At 40.4% G+C, this 21553-nt stretch overlaps 3 protein-coding genes across 3 annotated transcripts; 2 read left to right on the forward strand and 1 right to left on the reverse strand.

Annotated features, from left to right (window-relative positions):
• Positions 1-569: 569 nt before the first annotated feature.
• Positions 570-1475, reverse strand: LOC120559257 (myeloid-associated differentiation marker homolog). The gene has a single exon (XM_039800897.1). The coding sequence runs from the start codon at positions 1473-1475 to the stop codon at positions 570-572; it is 906 nt and encodes a 301-aa protein (XP_039656831.1).
• Positions 1476-14877: 13402 nt separating this feature from the next.
• Positions 14878-15622, forward strand: LOC120559335 (perforin-1-like). The gene is made up of 2 exons (XM_039801023.1): positions 14878-14884; positions 15083-15622. The coding sequence occupies exon 2, from the start codon at positions 15083-15085 to the stop codon at positions 15620-15622; it is 540 nt and encodes a 179-aa protein (XP_039656957.1). The 5' UTR covers positions 14878-14884.
• Positions 15623-15785: 163 nt separating this feature from the next.
• Positions 15786-17084, forward strand: LOC120559405 (perforin-1-like). The gene has a single exon (XM_039801119.1). It carries the CDS (start codon positions 15786-15788, stop codon positions 16971-16973), a length of 1188 nt encoding a protein of 395 aa, XP_039657053.1. The 3' UTR covers positions 16974-17084.
• Positions 17085-21553: the final 4469 nt, after the last annotated feature.

Raw genomic sequence — 21553 nt, forward strand, 5'->3', positions numbered from 1 at the left:
GGCTAATACAAGCTTGATTTGTGGGCTTTACTGTAACGTGTGTGTCTGATCTGTTATTTAAGTCTGCACCTTTCGGTGTCACTTTTCAGATTGGTAGGCCATAGGCTTACTCTAAATGAAATTCCCACAGTCAACACTATTATTTTAAGCTTTTTTTTAGTGGTGATTGCTGTTTAGCCGTCACTATATAAACCAGGTTGTTATACCCATAAAGGATGCTCTGTGCTTATGAGTCTGTGCACATGTTACATAATCCAAGTTTATGTGTGTCATAGTTAATTGCACCATAAATGTCACACATCTCTCTCACACATGGCAGTTAAATGATGCTAAATGAAGAGTTGCATACATTTTTCTTGGCTTTAAGTTTAATATGTAAATAACTTGTATAGGTCTTATACGTTAGCAATTCATAGGTCTAGAGAGAGAGTTTGATTACACAGCAATAATTAACAAACAATTAAACAATTAAAAACATCCACTTGGTTTGACTTTTACACACATGATTTTCTCAACTTTTCAGGACTAGACATGATGCACTTCACATGCAATACATTGACCGTCTTATTTCATAAGTGACTTCTGTCACACAACAGTTTAATGGCGAAGGCAAGGTCCACTGAATAAGCTAACATCGTAATACTGGCAACCACTGTTTCCATGATAACCAGTTCTTCACTTTTATTGGGGATGCTTTGTTCTTGGTCTGTCAGCTGCAGTATCTTGGTAAAACAAATCACCGTGGCCACCATGTAGAGCAACACCCCCATCAGACTGAACCCAGCCAAAAATCTGTCAAAAGGAAGAAAACATCGGCCAGCAAAGTCTCCTAATATTACAACAAGTGTGACTACAGACATGAGAACACAGACGCTGTATGCCACGCCAGAGACCACCAGCTGCCAACTGTGTACACCGTGTACACTGGGCAGCACACTGACCGTCTCCAGGAGTAGGGGTATCATCTGACAGCCTCCCCAGAGTTGGAGTATCTTGAGGAAACCAGGCATGCTGCCCATGTAGCCTCTTTGTTCAAGGGCTTGGGTGCCGAGAACGTAGGACTCAGAGGTGTAGGCCAGGAAGGTGATGCAGGAGGCCACAGCAGCCGCCACAGGGCGCGGCGACACCTGTTGATGGTCCATGATGATCCAAGGGAAAACCACAGAGGCACTGAGACACATCAGTGCGCCCAACACTGCCGCTGTCACAGTCAGGTTCTTCCAGGATATCGGGATAAGGCTGTGGAACTGGATGATGCTGAGGATGTGGATAAGGAGTGTAAGGGCGAAGAAGAAGCACCAGGTAAACATGCAGAAGATCCTGAATGTGTGGAAGGGTTGGAAGTTAGATGCATTTTTGTTTGACTCAAGCGAGGCCGCAAGGCTGAAGGTGGTACAGCCGGATAAGATTTCCCATGTCCGCACCAAGAAAAGGGGACTGCTGAAGTCTTTGGCCTCTAGCACGATCACAGGCATTGTCACAATGGTGAATCTGAGGGATCCAGAATACAAGACAAATTATATCCTTAGGTGTGTCAAATAATACCTCAGTCTCAGTTCCTCCGGACTGATTTAAAAAAAAGAAATCTTGCAATTCAAAAGCTTCGCCAACCAGCTAATGCAATAGCACCCAAAGCAAGAATAGTCCACTGCAGTCCATGGAAACAGTCACCTCCGACAAATGTTAACTTGAACTGTCAGGTATCATAAAATACACATGCCTTCTCTCGGTTCTGTTCACCAGTGCTTTATCCTTTTTACCCTCCGAGTAAAACTTCAAAAAAGTTTCTCTTGGAACGTATTTTGCAGCACTGTCGATGTCATAGTAGGCCTCGCCTACTTCCTTTTCTAGGTTGCAGCAGTGCTTTCAGTCTCGCTGTAGGTAGGTGCAAAATGACCACAATAAAAAAAACATATGCAAACAAGGTTACCTTCCTCCCACCCTTGATTCTCATGAAATGTTGTTCCCTTTTTTCTGAGGTGATAAACTACTGTGGGTTCAGGTCTCTCTGACTCACTAGAAATTACTTTGCCTACACGTTGACCTCACTGTTAGAGGCATAAAATATGGCCACAGGTAGTTCTCTGAATAGTTGTTGCCATGGTGTTTGAAGCTGCCTGTGGAGCATTTGAATTCAGGCAGGATGTGTTGATTTGTTGAGTGCTGTAGATCATTTGAGTGAAGTGTTGCTCAGTGGCTCTGGTTGTGGGTGTGGATCTGCTCTACTCTCAGGGGAGAGGATGAAGAAGATGATGTTGTGAAGAGAATCTTGTCTCACTTTTAATTTGACAACACTTGGAAATGTGTTGGAGGTTTTTGGCTGGAAATGAGTGTTTCGACAACTGTGTGGGTGCCAGCAGCAAGCTGTAAATCTTGTATTGTCTGAATGTGTACATGCATGAGAATGGCTTTGTCTTGTATAGACACCTACATACATTGTAAAAAAGGGTTCATGTGTATTGTGTGCATGCATGTTTTCATAGGGCAAGTGCGACTATGTTCTTTGTTTGAGTGCATGTATTTACTCAAGCACAAAGAGTGCTCTAAAGATCCCAACCAATCACTTTGCCTCTCTGCGTATCGGCACACCTGCTCTCTGTGTTATAAATAGACGGTGGATACATCAATTCCCTCGTGTCACACAGCTCAAGTTCAGAAACTTGTGTTTTGACAGAAGGGAGAGAAGACACTCTCCACAAAGACAGACGATAGCTGATAAGCTGTGCTAACCTGCTGCCACACAATCATGGCTTTTAATGTGTGTATTTGTATTCTTTTGTCTTAATAATAGCTTAATAAAAGTTAAGACGTAACATGATTAGTTCATGGTTAAGGCTCAGTTGGGCAGTTTTATTTTAGTTCTCTTTTTTTATCATTTGACATTAAAATACAACTAGTTCCTTTTCATCAGAACCATAATTAAAATCAGCTTTAATGGCCAAGTAAGTGTGAACACATACAGGGAAATTGACTCTGGCTTTTTGTTGCTCTCACAGTACATACAGCACACAGAAATAGACATATACAGCTGTACATAGTAAACAAGGTATTTGTATTTTTATGCTGTTATCACCATAAGATGCCTATTAACAACAGGCGAGGGGACTGCCGATGAAAAATAGGCATTAAGCTAACTCGGGTGCATTTACTTACTTTTCTTTTTTTTTCTAAAGAATGTTAATGGTTCCATTAACAACAAAAAAAAAATTTGAATAAACATACACATACTACTTACTTACACAAAATATGTACAGATATGAATTTGTATATATAATGTATATAAACATATACACGTACATACATATACGTTCGTACATACACACATTTAAACAGACAGCTCAATGAGGATTGTAAACAGGAAGACAATAGGGCGATGCAAAAGGGCAAATGATGCTGGAATACATAATTGGTAATGTGTATGTAATGTATTCCTTTGGACAGAAATGTACTCCACTGTACCAAAAAAATAAAAATAAACAACAAAACTACATTGTGGGAACAGTTTCCCAATGAAGGCTAGATAGTATCTATCTGAGCGAAAGAACTTTTAAGATTTGTTCTTCTTCGATGCCAGTCCGCAACCCTGATACTTGATTGCTTAATTGCTTTTCCAAAATGATGTCAACAACATCAAATATTAAAGGGGACGTATTATGCTTTTCCGTGTTTTCTGTCATATCTACAATGTTATAATGTTCATGTTAAACGTGGCCGAAACTTCTATTAATGAGGTAAATGTATTTTAGACAAATCCCTGTGTGCTAAAATGTTCAGATTTCCAACTATTCTGAACACTCCGGTTTCAACAGTTTTTTCTACTCTCGGCTAAGTCTTACGCCAAGCTTCTCTAAGCCAAGCTTCTATGATTGATCATCTGCTCCAAGTAGGCAGCACTGGAGTGTTTTTTTTTAAGCCACTGCGGTGTTAACATTGTCTGTATGTAGCTTACTACATGCTAACAGCAGTAAAATATGTCATCTTGGCTGCATGTTGTTAAATTCTCCACAATTCGGGTCAAATTACTCCCTGAAACATTTTCTGTTAATAGTATTCGGTTTAAAAGCCTTTATCTGCAATTTTTGACGGTAGAAAGTGCTGCTTCGTTCCACTACAATTTAACGTTAGCATACTGCTAATTATTAAGCAGCTACATGCTAACGACATAGCTATAATCTTGGCCAATGCTGGTCATTTCTCCCCAAATTCCATTCATTTTACTGCTGGGACATGTCCGGTAGTGTAATATTTGGTTAAGAAGCTTTATTAGTGATTTTTCACCATACAAAGTCCTGCAGTAGCTCCAGCTTCAACTAGTGAAACCATAGACAGTGGAATGAATAGACAAAGCGACGCCGTAGATGTCCACAGACACCAGTGAAGGATATTAGAAGCACTTTTCCAGTGATGGCTGAGCGTTACTATGCAGCCTCAAACTGAGCTTGCCGACATAGATGTGACATGATGTAAGTCTTCTGGTAGCTGTGCCAAGAGAAATCTCAATCATTCCCAATCTTGCAGAGACGGAGTATATGTAAGGAGATAACATAGGCACAGGCTAATTATTGCTAACTAAAATGCTAGTTAACATTAGTAATTAAACTTAAACAGCGAATGTAAGTTGAAACTGCCCTGCGACGCTCTCCTGACTATACGATAATTTGTCTACTATTCGACAGAAAGTCGTGGTTATGACACAATCGTTAGCCTATTTTTATAATAACGTCTGATACTGAGCCATAACGTGAGATACAAGGTAATGGATCCTTTTATACATTGTTGTATTTCTTTAAAAATAAATAATGGACAAATAATTTTTAAACGCTTCAGATGTAAAGTTATTCGCTGTCAAAATGACCGGAAATGAATGGCAGTCAATGGAATGCTAATAGTCAGGTTCATTATATTCAGATTTTAACCTTTGTGGGATTTTTTGGGGGATTTGCTAAACTATACATTTTTTGAAAGGTTATTGTATAAGGAGTCAGAAAATCAATGTTTGCATTTGCTCAGATGTCTATATGGCGGCCATATTGAAGTTTAAAAAATGGTCGCTGTAAAATTTAAAATTGTAATATCTCGAATTTCTGAATCAACTGGATTGTTGATTTTTACTGCTAAACCCACACTGTAAGGGTCAAGGAATCCAATGGTGCTAGTTACACTTTACCATATTAACCCTTCGATGCATGAGTAGGTAGTAGTTTTTTTATATCACTCATTAAAACATTTAATATTTATTGTGGAAATTATGGTATGGTGCTTGTGCAGAAGCTGAGCAAAAAAACAGCGACTGTATTGACAGTCAAGGATCTGAGTGGCTGCTTCAATGACAGACTGATGCAACTAACGTGAGATTATGATGAAATCATCCTTGTGTTTGACACATATAGGGCAGATTCTCTGAAGAGTGCAACTAGAGATAAACGAAGACAAGAAAAAGCTTCTATTCAGCATCAAGTCAGAGATGACACCAACATCAAACACATCCCAATGAGCAGGTTCCTCTCCCATGACAAGACTAAGAGTGATCTGACTGAATATCTTGCTGCCAAAACTCTGGAGTACAACAAGGGATCCTCCAAGCTGATCATCACATCTGCTTCTGGGCTCACTAGGAGCAACAAAGACCTTGTCTTTGAAGAAAACAACCACAAAGAGGCAGACACACTGCTGATCCACCAGGCTGCGCTGGCTTCACAGCAAAACCCACATGATGCACAGTTGGTGTTTTTCTCACCAGATACAGATGTTTTAGTGCTAGTCACAGCAAACTATGATCTCATGTTGAAGAACACGTCCATTTCTATGGCCTCTGGTGCAGATTGAACCACTGTAGTGAGCTCTAGGTAAAGAAAGAGTAAAGGCTTTGCCAGCCTTCCATGCATTCACTGGGGCTGACAACACAGGAAGGTTCTCCCGCATAGGATAGACAACCTGGCTACAGGTCTACCTCAAAGCAAATGAAGATATTGTCAAAGCTATGCATTTTGCATTCTCATTTTGGATGAAGCAGATGTGACAGAAGGAATGCTGTCAGCCCTGAAATCCTTTATATGTGCAGTTCAACATCAACTCAACTGCAATGGACTGTTAAAATGGACTGTTTTTATATAGCACTTTTCTAGTCTTACTCAAAGCACTTTTACATAGTACAGAAACCATTCACCATTCACACACATTCATATGCTGTGGCCGAGGCTGCCGTAGAAGGTGCCACCTGCTCATCAGATACACACTCACACACATTTACACTCCGACGCGCAGCACCGGGGGGCAACTCGGGGTTCAGTGTCTTCGACATAGGACTGCATAGAACCACCAACCTTCCGATTGGCAGGCGACCACTCTACCACTGAGCCACAGCCGCCCCATAGAGAAGAGTATGGGCACAGGCAGCCATTGCTCTGCAGGATCCACAGCTGGATCATCTGCAAAACGGATATTTCAGACACTCGGATGGCATGCTCAAACCAGTGACCACAGAGGTCCTCCCAGCTCCAAAGGCCATCCTTGAGTTGATTCAATGCCAGTTGTAAATCTGCTCTTCTGGGAGGTGCTCCTGCAGAGTGCAGCAGCCAGTGCCAGAACGATGACGATTCCCAAGCCGTGATGTATGAAAGCAATGATGATTATGATGATGTATAGAAACTGTCTAATTAAAAAGGTTGCTTAATCATACTGTGGTCTAAATGTGCATGTCGATGTTCCAGAACATCCACGTTTTACAGTAGCTAATTTTAAACTAGTCAATAAAAGGAGCTCTGAGTTATCTGACCAACAGCTTGTGATATGTAGTTCTTTTACCCATATTGTGGATGTATTTCAGTGGGATGATAAAAAAACATGGTTTTTGAGGAACATGGAACATTAAATGCAAACAACTTTTCATTACAATGATATTGCAAGAAAACAACCACAGCGGGTCATTTTTGACCCACTTATGCATCTATGGGTTAATGTGTTAAAGTCGTGTAGCTTTATAACTAGCACCATTGGATTCCCTGACCCTGAAAATGTGGGTTTAGAAGTTAAAATCAACATTCCAGCTTATTCAGAAGCCGAGATATTACAAATTAAAGTTTTACGGTGGCCATTTAAAAGAAATTCAATATGGCCGCCACATAGACATCTGGGCAAATGCAAACATTGATTTTCTGACTCCTCATACAATAACCTTTCCAGAAATGTATAGTTTAGCAAATCCCCAGTGATCCTGACTATAACGGCAGGTGATGGTTTGTTAGCATTAAAGTGTCTCCATAGAAGGTGTGCTTTGCCCCCTTTACCCCCTTGTGAAACATGGAGTGGAGGGTCCAGAGATTCCAGGAAGCATGCTGGCCAATCAGAGCAGAGGAGTGCTTAAAGAGACAGGCGCTCCTACAGAGTGTCTCATACAGAGGGTGAATACAGGTGCATCAGCCATGGGCAGTAAATGAAAAATAAAGTGTTTTTTTAAACATTAAAGCACGTAAAAATGTTCTAGTACAAAACACAAAATGCAAGTATAATCCTGAAAATGCTATATAATAGTTGCCCTTTAATAATGATTTAGTAATTCTTGCACAGGGAAATATAGAAATATAGTTTTTTTTGCAATTTCTGCATGGAACTACTAGGCCTACCCCTCTGTGGTAACAATATGAATCTTAACTTTTCACAGAGGTCCCAGATGATTGGAGCAGAGATGGAAGGCTGCCTGTAGTACTGGATGAGCAGCAGCAGAGGGGGACCATCTTCATGTTATGAACACAGATGCAGCAGGAAGAAAAAACTGTCTGTACTAACTACTACTACCTCTTTACTCGCAGAATACAATGTACCCGCCTAGTGACCAAAACTTTCATCATACTGTAGATGAAGGCACATACTTAGTGTGTGTGTACAATATATATATATATATATATATTGGCACGAACCCCCAACTGCTCACCTGTCCAGCAGTTGCAGCCCCCTCACTCTGACATCTCTCCATGTGTGTGCATGTATAGGATCTGAGCATGTGTGTGTATTTCAGGCCTGTGTGTAGTGTGTTCTAACAACTGAGTGAAAAGATTTTTATTATTATTTATATAATATATAAACTTTATGCTTTATACTTCTACTCCAATACAATTCAGAGGAAAATTTTGTAAGTTTTACCCGTCTATATTTACTTGCAGATTCAGATTAAAAATACAATACATAATCAACACATGAATTACGATGTGTATCATCTGTTAACTTTATTGATCCCTGGGTGGAAAAATTCACAAGCTACCCAGCAGTATGTAAAATAAGTACTATTAGCCCCAACCTTATCAGCTGTAACAGTAACGTGATTAATGCATCAATAATTATAATACACATTATATTATTCTGAAATAGGCCATTCTGCATAATGATTGCTTTTTAACAAGCACCTGTGTGTTCTTCTGAACAATCAGCTGGACCTGGACTGGACAGAAAACACATATGCACTGTTCAAAAAAGGACAGAGCAGACTCTATCTGCTGAGGAGACTCCGGTCTTTTGGAGTTCAGGGGCCACTCCTGAGGATGTTCTTTTGACTCTGTGGTGGCATCAGCCATCTTGTGGTCTGCTGAGGGAGCAGCATCGCAACTGCTGACAGGAAGGGACCAAACAAAATGGTTAGAAAGGCCAGCTATGTCCTGGGATGCCCAGTGGAACCAGTGGATTTGGGAAGAGAAAGGAGAAGGATAGCCAAGCTTTAGACAACATGTCCCCCGCCTCCTGCAGTCCACTCTGACAGCACTGAGCGAAGGAGAGAAAGCGCAGGTCCTTCCTTCCTGCTGCTGTCACACCTTATAATCAGCACTGCTCCAAGTACACTACTTACCAAAACTGACAACTCGCTCATGTGCAATATCAAGGTTTACTTATCTGTGCAATACCATTTTCAATATTTTATTTATATTATATATTTTAATTATTCCTTTAAGTCTGTTAACTTTTTTATATTTCCCCCTTACTGTTAACTGCTTTTTTACTTTGTGCATCCCCTTTGCTGCTGTAACACTGCAAATGTCCCTGTTGTGGGGCTAGTAAAGAATTAGCCTATCTCTTACTTTTTAAATATGTTGCGATGAATACTTCTGGGTTTTAAGTAAAGTAAAGTAAGTACAAATTTGAATGCAGGACGATTCCTTGTATAAAAAAAAAGAAGTACTTCTACACTGTATTGCTACTTTTACTTAAGTAAATGATCTGAGTACTTTTTGGCTATATACAGTACATTACTGCTTCCTGTTGACTGTTGAGTCCTTGTAAGTTGTAATTTTTGAATACCTAAAAGATTTTTATCCAATGCAGTCATGTTGTAATTTTAAAGGCTGTTTTAATGGAGAAATCATTAACGTTTCCTGAAATTAAATCAGATATGTGTTAATACTCGTTGTTGGTGTGATGATGTTGGGTCTTAGACACATTCACAGACACAAACACCTACTGTATGGCATGATAGTGATGTGGGTTTGAAAGAGATCGCAAAAATACTAAAAAAAGGTTTTTATTTCTTGATCAGAAAGGTAACTTGCTTGACATTTATCTGGCAGGAAGTCAATATGTGTGTTAGAACTCAAAAGGACCAAGAGCAAGATGTCATCAAAAATGGGAAATAAGGTAAAAGATATGTGAAAAGAGCTAAAGTACAAGAGCTTAGGGTTTCAATTAACACATGTACTTACTGTAATTTAAATACTTAGTTATTCTCTGAATCATAGTGTTTTATTTTGACCTATAAAAGTTAATACTACTACTCCTACTACTACTTTGGTTATACTGTATAGCACCCTTCAAAACCAAGTTACAAGGAGAGTCAGAAAAGACCGAACCAACAGATGTACACTGCAATAAAATACAAACTATTAAGATTAAACTCTAAAGAAATTTAACAGTCGAAATGAAAAAGAACTAATTTGCAGTAATTTATTTTCTGAGGCTGTCCTTGTTTCATTTCTAAACCTCTCATTGTTGTGATTTGTATGTAAGACCTGTAAGATAGATGATAAAAGGTTAGACTATAAAAATGCCTTAAGTGGAATTAATAACATGGCACTGAAAGCAAGCTAAATGAACAGAGTAATAATAATAATAATATCTTTTTTTAATTATTTCGCAGTGGTGTTTAACCACAAATAATAAAATAAAAAAATCTATTGGAACATTAAGCTTCCTCATTCCAGTAAAGGCTCTGACCACGAGAGACAACGTGTGAAACACTTAAGATGAGCAAAAAAACAAAGGTGTGACATTTTGGTTCATGTGGTGTAGCAGGGTGCTATTATCGTGTATGTACATTCACACATTAAAAGGAGGAACTGTGTCTTTTAATTAATGCTACGTTGCTATGATTAATCCTACACAAAGCAGCTTTGACAAACTTTGCAAAACAAGATATTGTGATAATTTCACAAATCAGCCAGTATATACTTTCACATTTTGTTGTGTTTTAAGGTGGGATGCATCTGCAAACTTGCATCACAGACAAAGAGCACAGTTCAATCGTGTGATACAGGAAATGATGTATGCATCTCTTGAGATGCCTATGTACGTGTCATTTAAACAGATTTTGTTTCCACTTTTGCTGTTGTTTCAAAAAAAGAGCAAACAACAAAACATGAAATCCAAGTGGGGTGAACCATCTAATTTTTATAGGCACTACTGTATAAATACCTGGAACAAATATCATATTGGATGATAGCGCTTAAACATGCAGCAGAAATAGCAATTAAGAATAAGAAACAGTTACTGTCATCTCCAGAGATACATACAAACTTCCTGTGTCACACAGTAAAACTGTGCTACTCTATCTGTTAGCGCTGCACGTTTTCAGATGTATCCCACTTTTAAACACTGCAAAACTAGATACTGTATATAGATTGGATATCCAAAACGGACCAGTCCACCCGAACGTTGGACCTTGCTGGAAAAGGCCTTATGGTATTGGTAGTAAAAATCCTTCCATACTTGAGGTTCAGATCACCAATCAACGCTAAATAAGAGTCAAGTTCCTGTCTTCTTTCCGGGTACACAGAACAAATTACATCCCAAAATAACCCGAAAGCCACCAAAAACTGTCCTATGCCTGGGGTCCGCTGACTTGACATACAAACTTCCTGTGTCACACAGTAAAACTGTACTACTGTATCTGTTAGCGCTGCACGTTTTCAGATGTATCCCACGATTCAAAACTAGATACTGTGTATAGATTGGATAATATGTGCAATAATAAACTATAAGTAGCATTTATTGTCTGTACACAATTCTTTCTTTTTACTGTTTGAACGGCCCTCCATCAACGCAGCAATTTTTGTCCTGTTCCCACACTACAATTAACCAAAATATCACCGGTTTGGTCTGGGTTCAGTTTTGTTCTTCTGACGCATTTCTCACTGTGTCTCATGTGGTCGAGCTCAGTTACTTGAATGAGGAAGCTTGCTTGTTGCAGAAGCTTTACCGTTTATGAAGCATAAAGTAAGAAGGAAAGATGCACCATATTGAATAGGCCATGTAGGCCTAGTTTTATAGACAAGTCCGTCATTAGGTTACTGTAAAGAACCATACCGTCTTTGAAGGTTTAACTCTTAAACTGCAAACTATGTATATTCATTTTGTCACATGAACTCATACAAAGTACAACTCCAGTAAAAATGTAAAACTATGTATGTAAAAATAAAAATCCCATCAGCTCCTTCAACTTGTGCATGATTTATCATAAAGGATTGTGTGGCCGTCAGATTGGCACACAGAAAGAGTCACCCGTTTAAATGGCAATGGGACACTGTCTGTTGTACTTCGTATGATTTCACGTGACAAAATGAATATACATAGTTTGCAGTTTAAGAGTTAAACCTTCAAAGACAGTATGGTTCTTTACAGTAACCTAATGACTGACTTGTCTAAAAAAACAAGGCCTACATGGCCTATTCAATATGGTGCTAACGGTAAAGCTTTTGCAAAAGCAAGCTTCCTCATTCAAGTAACTGAGCTCGACCACATGAGACACAGTGAGATGTTTCAGATAAACAAAACTGAACCAAGGCCAAATGTGTGACATTTTGGTTAATTATAGTGTTGGAACAGGACAAAAATTGCTGCTTTGATGGAGGGCCGTTAAACAGTAAAAAGAAAGAATTGTGACAATAAATGCTGCTTATAGTTTATTATTGCACATATTATCCAATCTATACACAGTATCTAGTTTTGCAGTGTTTAAAAGTGGGATACATCTGAAAACGTGCAGCGCTAACAGATAGAGTAGCACAGTTTTACTGTGTGACACAGGAAGTTTGTATGTATCTCTGGAGATGACAGTAACTGTTTCTTATTCTTAATTACTATTTCTAGTGCATGTTCGCTATCAACCAATATGATATTTGTTCCAGGTATTTATACAGTAGTGCCTATAAAAATTTGATGGTTCACCCCACTTGGATTTCATGTTTTGTTGTTTGCTCTTTTTTGAAATAACAGCAAAAGTGAAAACAAAATCCTTTAAATCCATTTAAGTGACACATACATAGGCATGATGCCTTGTACCCAGTCTCCAACTAATTTGAATGAAGATCACCTGTGTGTAATTAAGATGAAAAGACAACAGCTGGTTAGTCAATTTCCTACTTTACTGCAAACATCCCATTACAGCGTATAAGGATTTTGAATAATTGGAGTGAGCATTAGTTGAAGGAGAGAAGAAGACCTTGGACTAGACTGGCCATATGGGTCAGCTATGTAGGAAACCAGTAGAGGGTCAGTTAAAGGAGAAATTTGTCCGATTTTTACCTGAATCTTGATCGCTAGATGTCACAGAGTACTGTCGATAGGAAAAAAAAACGCGGGACTAGAGCTAGCCTTCAGAAACGCTATTACTGTGCAAGCCACAGGCATCATTTGGCCCGTTTCCATGTAGTTACATAATCACTGATATGTCATAACCAGTTGTTAAATTGGGCTGGGGCTCTCTGGGGCTCAGCCCCGGAACATAAGCCTGCACGTTTGTCGGGATGTGCCTGCTTGCAGTCTAAAAATGTCACATAAAATTTCATGAAAGTGATGCTTTTGAAAACATGATATTTCTGACAATGAATGAAAGATTTTTTAAATGGCATGTCTATTTTGTCTCGGCGGAGCTGAGATGAGAACAATCAGAACATGGCAACAACCTGCCCAGAACTGCAGACAATTCACCACTGCGGGTCAACTACATAACGCCGAAGTGTCTACGTCGGAAGGATTAACAGATAAAATGCCTTCTCCTAAAGCTAAAAACACCGTTCGCAGCGGTGGAAGCCCGGTGCTCGGAAGCTCCAACGGCCGCTATGAGTTCATGTCGCTGACCAAGCCGTGGAACCGGTTCTCGCTGTCACATCTCCTCCAGCGGCAGGGCTCTGAGCATCGGAGAGCCCCACTCGGCGCCGTGTGTGCGTGTGTGTGTGTGTTTTTGTTTGTGCATGTCTGTGTTGTAGTAAAGAGAGAGATTGGAAGAAGGAAGTTTGTGTGAGGTGGAACTGGTCACCACAGACCCAAATCTTCTCAGCTGTTGCTACTGTCATATGCTGCAGTGTCTCCTCATGTGGCACATTGTATGGGTCACTTCTTATATCATAACAAGGTAATACAATGTGTAATCAAGTGATGACTGTTTAACAGTAATGTAAATGCTAAATGCCCTAATACCTGTTTGATACTACAACAATGCAAAGTATAGGCTCTTAAACTTGCAGTTTTGCACATATCATGTAAGACTCGATTTCTCCATTTCTTTGCACAAAACTCTCCAGAAAGTGCCATTTAACGGTTTATTTTTTAAATTTTATTCTGGGGGGAGCATACCCCCGCACCCCCCTAGGGAGAGCCCCCCCCACATAAGAAATCCCAATTTAAACCCTGGTCATAACCACTACAGTGCTCAATTACCTATATTTGAGGGGGAAATAAACGAAGGAAAAGAGGTAGGTGACAGTACAAACTTTGAATTTAAACGGTTTCTTCACAGTGTTTGAGTTGAAAACGCATCTTGGTGTCACGTAAGGGCCCTGTTCATGTTGCACAGACATTTTAATTGCATTTTGTGTCTGTTAAGAGGTACAAAGGCACTCTTTAGAACATGCCCCCACAATTGACATTTTAGCTAACTGGGAACTCTGGCCATTAGCTGCAGCAACTCCAATTTGCTAGCACCGATTTTGTCGTTTTTTTCCCCTATTGACAGTACTCGGATACTCTAGCGATCAAGATTCAGGTAAAAATCAAGCTGGCCTAAAGCAACAGTTCAAGTCTACAGTCACATCCAGGTTCTTCACGGTCTGAATTGGTATCACTTCGGTATGATCACTGGTGATGGACAGGTCTCGGCACTCACATCAGCAACTCTGAAGGAACAGAAGCTCAGTCTTCTCTAGGTCGAGCTTAAGTAGGTGCCTTGACACCCACTCCGAGATTTCTGTCAGGTAAGCAGTGCTAAATGAGAGAAAGATCTGAGCATTGACAGCATAGCAATGGTACGGCCATGTGAGTGTACGACAGCACCAAGAGTCCCTGTGTAGAGAAATCAAATTAAGTTGCTTACTTTATTCAAGGACTGCTCTCTTAAAGGGATAGTTTTGAGTTTTGGAGACCAGTTGGGGAAGAAGCACACACACACACACACACACACACACACACACACACACACACACACACACACACACACACACACACACACACACACACACACACACACACACACACACACACACACACACACAGCTTGAATGCAGGTGGATAAATGAAAAAAAATGCATGAGAAACACATATGCAATCAAGACTCCACCTTCACATCAGACTTGTATATAAGATGGGTCAGATATTGTAAGCTACTGAACAGAGCTTTCTGTCAACAGCCCAGGTAAGACCCCTGAGTTCTCCCCTATCTAGTATAGTAGATAGGAGAGTATATTATAGTATAGTTGAATACATTTTCACATCCAATTCCTCTTATTCTTCAGTCATTAGTTTAGTGACATCAAATATTTAAATATTATAGTTTAACTGATTCTGTGTTCACCCCTTTTACCTTCTGTCCCTATTGATTTCTTCCATACAGATGGCAAGGCTGTGGCATCTCATGCTCCTGTGCTGGGCATGGAGTCCTCTGTGTCTTCCATCCAGTGTAAGCTTCCTAGGTACACCGCAGCAGTGTGAAAAGGCTCACTTTGTCCCTGGTTACAATCTGGGTGGAGAAGGCTTCGACATCGTCACAATGGAGCGGAAAGGTGCCTATGTCATTGACACTGAAACATGGAAGCTTGGCAATGGCACTTGCAGGCTATACACAAACAGCTACATGAATAGAAAGAGCCAGAAGATCCCAGTTGCCATGGAGGACTGGAGAACCCTCCCCAAGTGCAGTTTAAAGGTCTCCGGTATCGAGTATGATTCTGTCGAAACTCTTGTCAATGATTCTACATCATCCGTGTCCAATGATTGGAAAATTGGCCTTGAAATCCCTGTAGATCCGTCTGTCAGTCTTGGTGTTGGTTTTGGAGGTTCCCACTCCAAAGAATCTACCTTTGCCATGCAAAAGTTGAAACAAGACCACTACACATTCTTTAGACATTCTGTCTACTGTAGCTTCTACCGGTGAGTATGTGCACAGATATTTGTCTTTTTGCCATTCACTGCTTTGTTTTACAGTGTTCTGGATAGTTGGCAGTAATGAAAGCGATTTAGCTAAAACCAAAAAACAAACAGTGACATGTGATAGACTGCAACTAATGTATATAATTCCTGTGTTTTACAGCTACAGAATGGCAACAAAACCTCCACTGAGTCAAGACTTTGAATCAGCTGTCAACTCCCTTCCGTCCTATTCACGTAAGACAGAGACATCATATCGCAGTCTGATCGACACATATGGTACACATTACATCACACAAGTGTCTCTGGGAGGGGAAATAAAAGCAAGCACTGCTGTCCGGACCTGCCAGACAACCATGAGTGGTCAGTCTGCAACAGAAGTCAAAGACTGTTTGTCAGTTGAGGCGTCTGCTAGCTTTGTAAATACTGCTAGCATTAAGGCCGAGTACAAACACTGTCAGGCAAAGAAGAAGAAGCTAGGCTCCAGTCAAAGTTTCAGCAGCACATTTAATGAACGTACCACAGAGGTCATTGGTGGACACATCTACGAGGCTGACATCCTCTTTCAAGGCCAATCAAACCCCTCTGTCTATAGTAACTGGCTTAGCTCACTGAAAACCACACCTGATGTGGTCCGATACAGCATAAATCCCCTGCACACCATACTGCCAACTGGTCATATTGCCAGAGCTGGACTGAAGCAAGAGGTGGAGAAGTACATCAAGAAAAATGCAGTGTTGAAAAAATGCTCAGAAACCTGTAAGATTGGGCGCAGATCCAGCAAAAGGGATCCTTGTGCTTGCACCAGTAGTCAGAATATCAAGTCAAACTGCTGTCCTGCTGGGAAAGGTCTTGCAACATTAAAGGTTTTCAGGCTCTATGCAGAAGATCTTTATGGTGATGTGTCTACTCAGACAGATGGTTCAGTGGAGGTTAGTTACGGTGATAAGAATAAGCGTACTGCCATCATAAATAACAATGACAATCCTAAATGGCCAGAGACATTTGAGTTTGGACCCATCGTCATTAACATGAAAAACCAACTTACGTTCGGTGTTTATGATGAGGATTCTTACTGGAACAGTGATCCGCTTGGTGGGTGTTCATTTGATCTGCGTAGAGGAAAAGTGAGCGACAGCTGCATGTTAAATCACGGTACCTTCTTCTTCTCCTACATAGTAGAGTGCGCACCACGTCTTGGTGGTGACCAATGTCAAGAATACATCCCCTCCCCGATGAGTCCCTCTTTGGCCAAGGTCTTCCACACTAGAAACGGGGTCCTTCTTGGAGAGACAGGGAAGAGGAATGCTACATCAGTCAGTCAGGTTAAGGTCAGCGGTCTACATGAGATGGGGTGATGAGAGAATAAGAATTTAAGTTTATGATTATCTTGCATCTAGTTAATCGCATATTTCACACTGTTACTATTTCTTTATTTGACTTTTGTTAACAAAATAATACATTGTCAATTTCTCAAATGTAATCCAAATACTGTATGTGTTTGTGAGAAATGTTCTTTTCTTCTGCTTCTTGCTGTTAGTTAAAATACTCTGCCAATAAAGCATCAACAAAGACAACACAGGTGTCAGTGTGATTTATTGTATTAAAAATACAATGTAGTTTTGTGGTTACGTGTAAAATTGAAATGCATAATCATACAAATGCAAGCAAACGACTAAAGATGTCCTATAAAAACAAAACTGACCAAAAATGGCGTTGTTTCTGGGCATTATTTCCAGGAGAGGGCAAACATAAGAGATACATAACTACTTTATAGGTATATTTATTTCAACAGAAACACATTATAAAAGATATATATATACCTACACATTACAAAATAAACCATAAAACGTCATATGCTGTAAATCTTAATTTAAAGACTTGCTTTCAAACAGAGGCATTGACCTTATAAATTGTTCTTTATATTGCAATGCAGTAAATTACAGTGCTCAGCTTAAGTGAATACACCCATGCTAAAGTTGGAAATTGATGTTAATGCTTTAATAAAAAAAATAGAAATCCAACCTTCAAGAACACCAATTTTCTTTGTGAATGAATAATATATTGTGAATAAATAAATGTTCTTCCTTAAAATACAGGGGGCATAAGTATAGACACCCCTATGTTAAATTCCCATAGAGGCAGGCAGAGTTTTATATTTAAAGGTCAGTTATTTCATGGATCCAGGATACTATGCATCCTAATAAAGTTCCTTTGGCCTTTGGAATTAAAATAGCCCCACATCATCACATACCCTTCACGATACCTGGAGATTGGCATGGGGTTCTTTCTATAAAATCATCTCTAAATGCAAATCAGCTATGGACCTTTTTCACAGCAGACATTTTGACTTGTCATAGTAGGAAAAGCACAGCTGAAATTGATAACCCTAACGATGGCTCAATTCCATCAAGTGTCCCAGTAAGCTAGTTCAGGGAGTCAGCATGCACAATACCAGGGCCTCTTCTAAGTGGAATGCAGCCATCACTAATGGTTTTGAATACACCTGTGCTTTTCCTACTATGACATGTCAACATGTCTGCCGTGAAAAAGGTCTATTAAGATAGCTGAAATAAAACCATGCCAATCTCTAGGTATGGTGAAGGGTATGTGATGATGATGTGGGGGGGGCTATTTTAATTCCAAAGGCCAAGGGAACTTTATCAGGATGCATAGTATCCTGGATCCATGAAATAACTAGCCTTTAAAAATAAAAATCTGCCTGCCTCTATGGGAATTTAACATAGGGGTGTACTAACTTATGCCCTCTGTATTTTAAGGAAGAACATTTATTTATTTACGATACATTTTTCATTCACAAACAAAATTGGTAGACAGATTAGCTAGCTAGTTGATAAATTGTCTATTTCCACTTTATAAACAACCATAGCAGCTAACGTTAGCTACGTTGCTGCTGTAGCGGTCAGCTACTTTAGCAATGTTTAACGTTGGCTACATAACGTTAGCAATATATCTTGTGTAGAATCCAGGACCGGCAGGGCAGAGGAAAGTGTCAGGGAGCAGAGACAAACTATTTAGATGAAGTGAGCTAGTTTGACCATGGAGATGGGATATGTTCGCTTAGCTTAACCGAAGTCGTGTGTGACCAGCGTGCACTAGCACTAGTGAGGGTAAAGGTGTAGACACATATAGCCGACGGCCGACCGTTGACAGAAAACCCCGTCGATATGATCAGTCGCGTCCCCGAGGTCCAAAAAGCTGCCACAGAACAGACCAAAAAGATGAGAGGAGACGAGACGTAATACATCTCTATAACAGCAGGCGGCGCTAATCTGTAATGTTGCCCAAGAAATGAAAACCGGCAGCTGATTGGACGAACACGTCACATGGGTTTGTTTTCTCCGGAAATTCAAAGCCAGACTGTCATGGCGCCCGTTCAGAATACGATCTCATATTGTACTAAAATAGTTCACTGAAACATGTTTCTGAAAACATTTTAAGCAAGAAATAGGCCATGCAGTTGCTGAATCTGTCTTCATTTCAGCTCAACAAAGGTCAGTTTAAAAGATTTTTGTCAGATTTTGAGAGACTCTAGTCACCTCATCCCGCTCGTCATTTCCGGGACTGCCCTGCCGCCGACTGAACATGTCAGGTCGGCCAAAATGAACGCCGACAGCCCCCCAGACGGACGACGGCACGGGACACACCAAACAGATTTGAGTCACTGACCTCGCCAGACTGTCTCACGGCCGATAATCGGCCTGGTGTGTCGGCGCCCTAAGAGAGATCATATTTCTCCTGGATTAGCTTCTCTGCATTGGCTTCCTGTAAAATCCAGGATTGGATTTAAAATCCTTCTCCTGACTTACAAAGCTCTAAATGGTCAAGCACCATCCTATCTAGAAGAGCTCTTAGTACCTTATTGTCCCACTAGAGCACTGTGCTCCGAGAATGCAGAGTTACTTGTGGTACCTAGAGTCTCTAAAAGTAGAATGGGAGCCAGAGCCTTCAGCTACCAGGCTCCTCTCCTGTGGAACCAGCTCCCAATCTGGGTTAGGGGGGCAGAAACTGTCACCGCATTTAAGAATGAATTTAAAACTCTCCTCTTTGATAAAGTTTATAGTTAGGGAGTGAGGAGTTGCAGCGTCCGCCTAACAAGCCCCACCTGCTTCTCTTCATAGTCGTCAGATTAATAATATAACAAAAGTAGAGGGAGGCAGGCCAGTATAGCCCGATCCGGCAGGGATCGGGCTAGCCCGACAAGGATTCTAGCCCGACAAGGCTCCTCTCCTTAAACTGCCTGTCTCTCTTAGTTACGCTGTTATAGTTCTAGACTGCCGGGGGACTTCCTTCTTTTGACACACTGAGCTGCTCTCCCTCTCCATTTGTGTGCATCCTGTCCCAGAAATGCTTGTTACTAACCTAGCACTGGGGAGTTTACTCCCCAGAGTCCTTATGTTTTTTCCACCCAGCATATTTCCTTGGAGTACGTTGGCACCAAGATCTTGGTTGCAGCTGTCGCCGCGGTCCTGCTGCACTCCCTGCTATGCTCTGCGGTGCCCTGCAATGTCATGCTGCGTCCTGCTGAACCCTGCTGCTTCCTGCTACGTCCATCCATGCTCTGCCACGCTACATCCTGTAACGCCCTGCAGCACCCTGATATGACATGAACTACTACGACTACCGTTTGATGTCACTGTTCCATTATTAATGTGACTATTATTGCCACTGTTCATCACATCCCCAACCGGCACCGTCAGACACCGCCTACCAAGAGCCTGGGTCTGTCCGAGGTTTCTTCCTAATAGGGAGTTTTTCCTCGCCACTGTCACACTGCTTGCTCTTGGGGGGAATTATTAGAATTGTTGGGGCTTTGTAAATTATAGACTGTGGTCTAGACCTACTCTATCTGTAAAGTGTCTTGAGATAACTCTTGTTATGATTTGACACTATAAATAAAATTGAATTGAATTAAATTAAATTAAGAGGTCGAGGGGTGTGGCGATGACATCATCGATACGGGGTCGTATTCGTTATTCGCCATCCAAATGAAGCCAAACGAGAGCTGTTTTCAAATTTTTTCACCCTGAGACCAGTAGTGTTAATTTTGTCACCTATTTTTAATTTAGTCTTAGTCTTGTGCCAAACATTTTTGTTTGTCAAGTTTTAGTCGACTAAATGTCTCGTCATTTTAGTCTAGTTTTAGTCAAAAGAGAACTCAAAGTATCTTAGTTGAGTTTCAGTCGACTAAAAGTCTCGCCATTTTAGTCAAGTTTTAGTCAAAACATTTTAGTCTTTTTTTTAAATAAATTATTTCTGATAACCATTTCAGTCAAATAGTTATAAAAATAAATAAATTATATAAAGTTATATAAATATTGAGCCTCTTCCTTATTTCACCAGTAAACGACAAAAACAACCACTGCATTGGAAAAGGATATTTTACAATAAAATAAATGCAGCACGAAACTGGCGAGGCGTATTTCAAGCGAACGCAACATATGTGTTGTTTTTCAGACAACGGCAGCTACAGACTGTCGTACGTCTCGTGTTGGAATCCTACATAGTGAAATAGAGACAAACCTTTACACCGTTTAGCTGTCAGCATTGTAACCCTTTTATATATGTCAATGATGGTAACCGTGTTTACTCCAACTGCTAGCTAACGGAATGCTAACGTTACCTGCTGCCAAGTGTAGTGTTAACTAGCGCCCCATGCAGCGATGTTTCGGTTGACTCTAACGTCCGTTTAGGAGCATCAGAGAGAAGCGCAGGCATTTAAGTGGCACCAAAATCTGCGATGCTATTCGGTCCGGTAGATAACGGTCGTTAGGGCACCTGTCGGTGCCGTAGCACCGGGTCTCGGTAACAGCTGAATATTCTATCTAATGATGAAAAAGTAGAGACGATTGTAGACGAAAATTAAGAGAGATTTTATCTTAGTTTTTATTTTATCCAAAACATTTTAGTCTCGTCT

This window comes from Perca fluviatilis, chromosome 1, assembly GCF_010015445.1.
Source record: "Perca fluviatilis chromosome 1, GENO_Pfluv_1.0, whole genome shotgun sequence".
Classification (NCBI taxonomy): Eukaryota; Metazoa; Chordata; class Actinopteri; order Perciformes; family Percidae; genus Perca; species Perca fluviatilis.

What these genes read in the sequence shown, in the direction of transcription:
- LOC120559405 (XM_039801119.1), top strand. Translation starts at nt 15,786, where the DNA reads ATGGCAACAAAACCTCCACTGAGTCAAGACTTTGAATCAGCTGTCAAC.
- LOC120559335 (XM_039801023.1), top strand. Translation starts at nt 15,083, where the DNA reads ATGGCAAGGCTGTGGCATCTCATGCTCCTGTGCTGGGCATGGAGTCCT.
- LOC120559257 (XM_039800897.1), bottom strand. Translation starts at nt 1,475, where the DNA reads ATGCCTGTGATCGTGCTAGAGGCCAAAGACTTCAGCAGTCCCCTTTTC.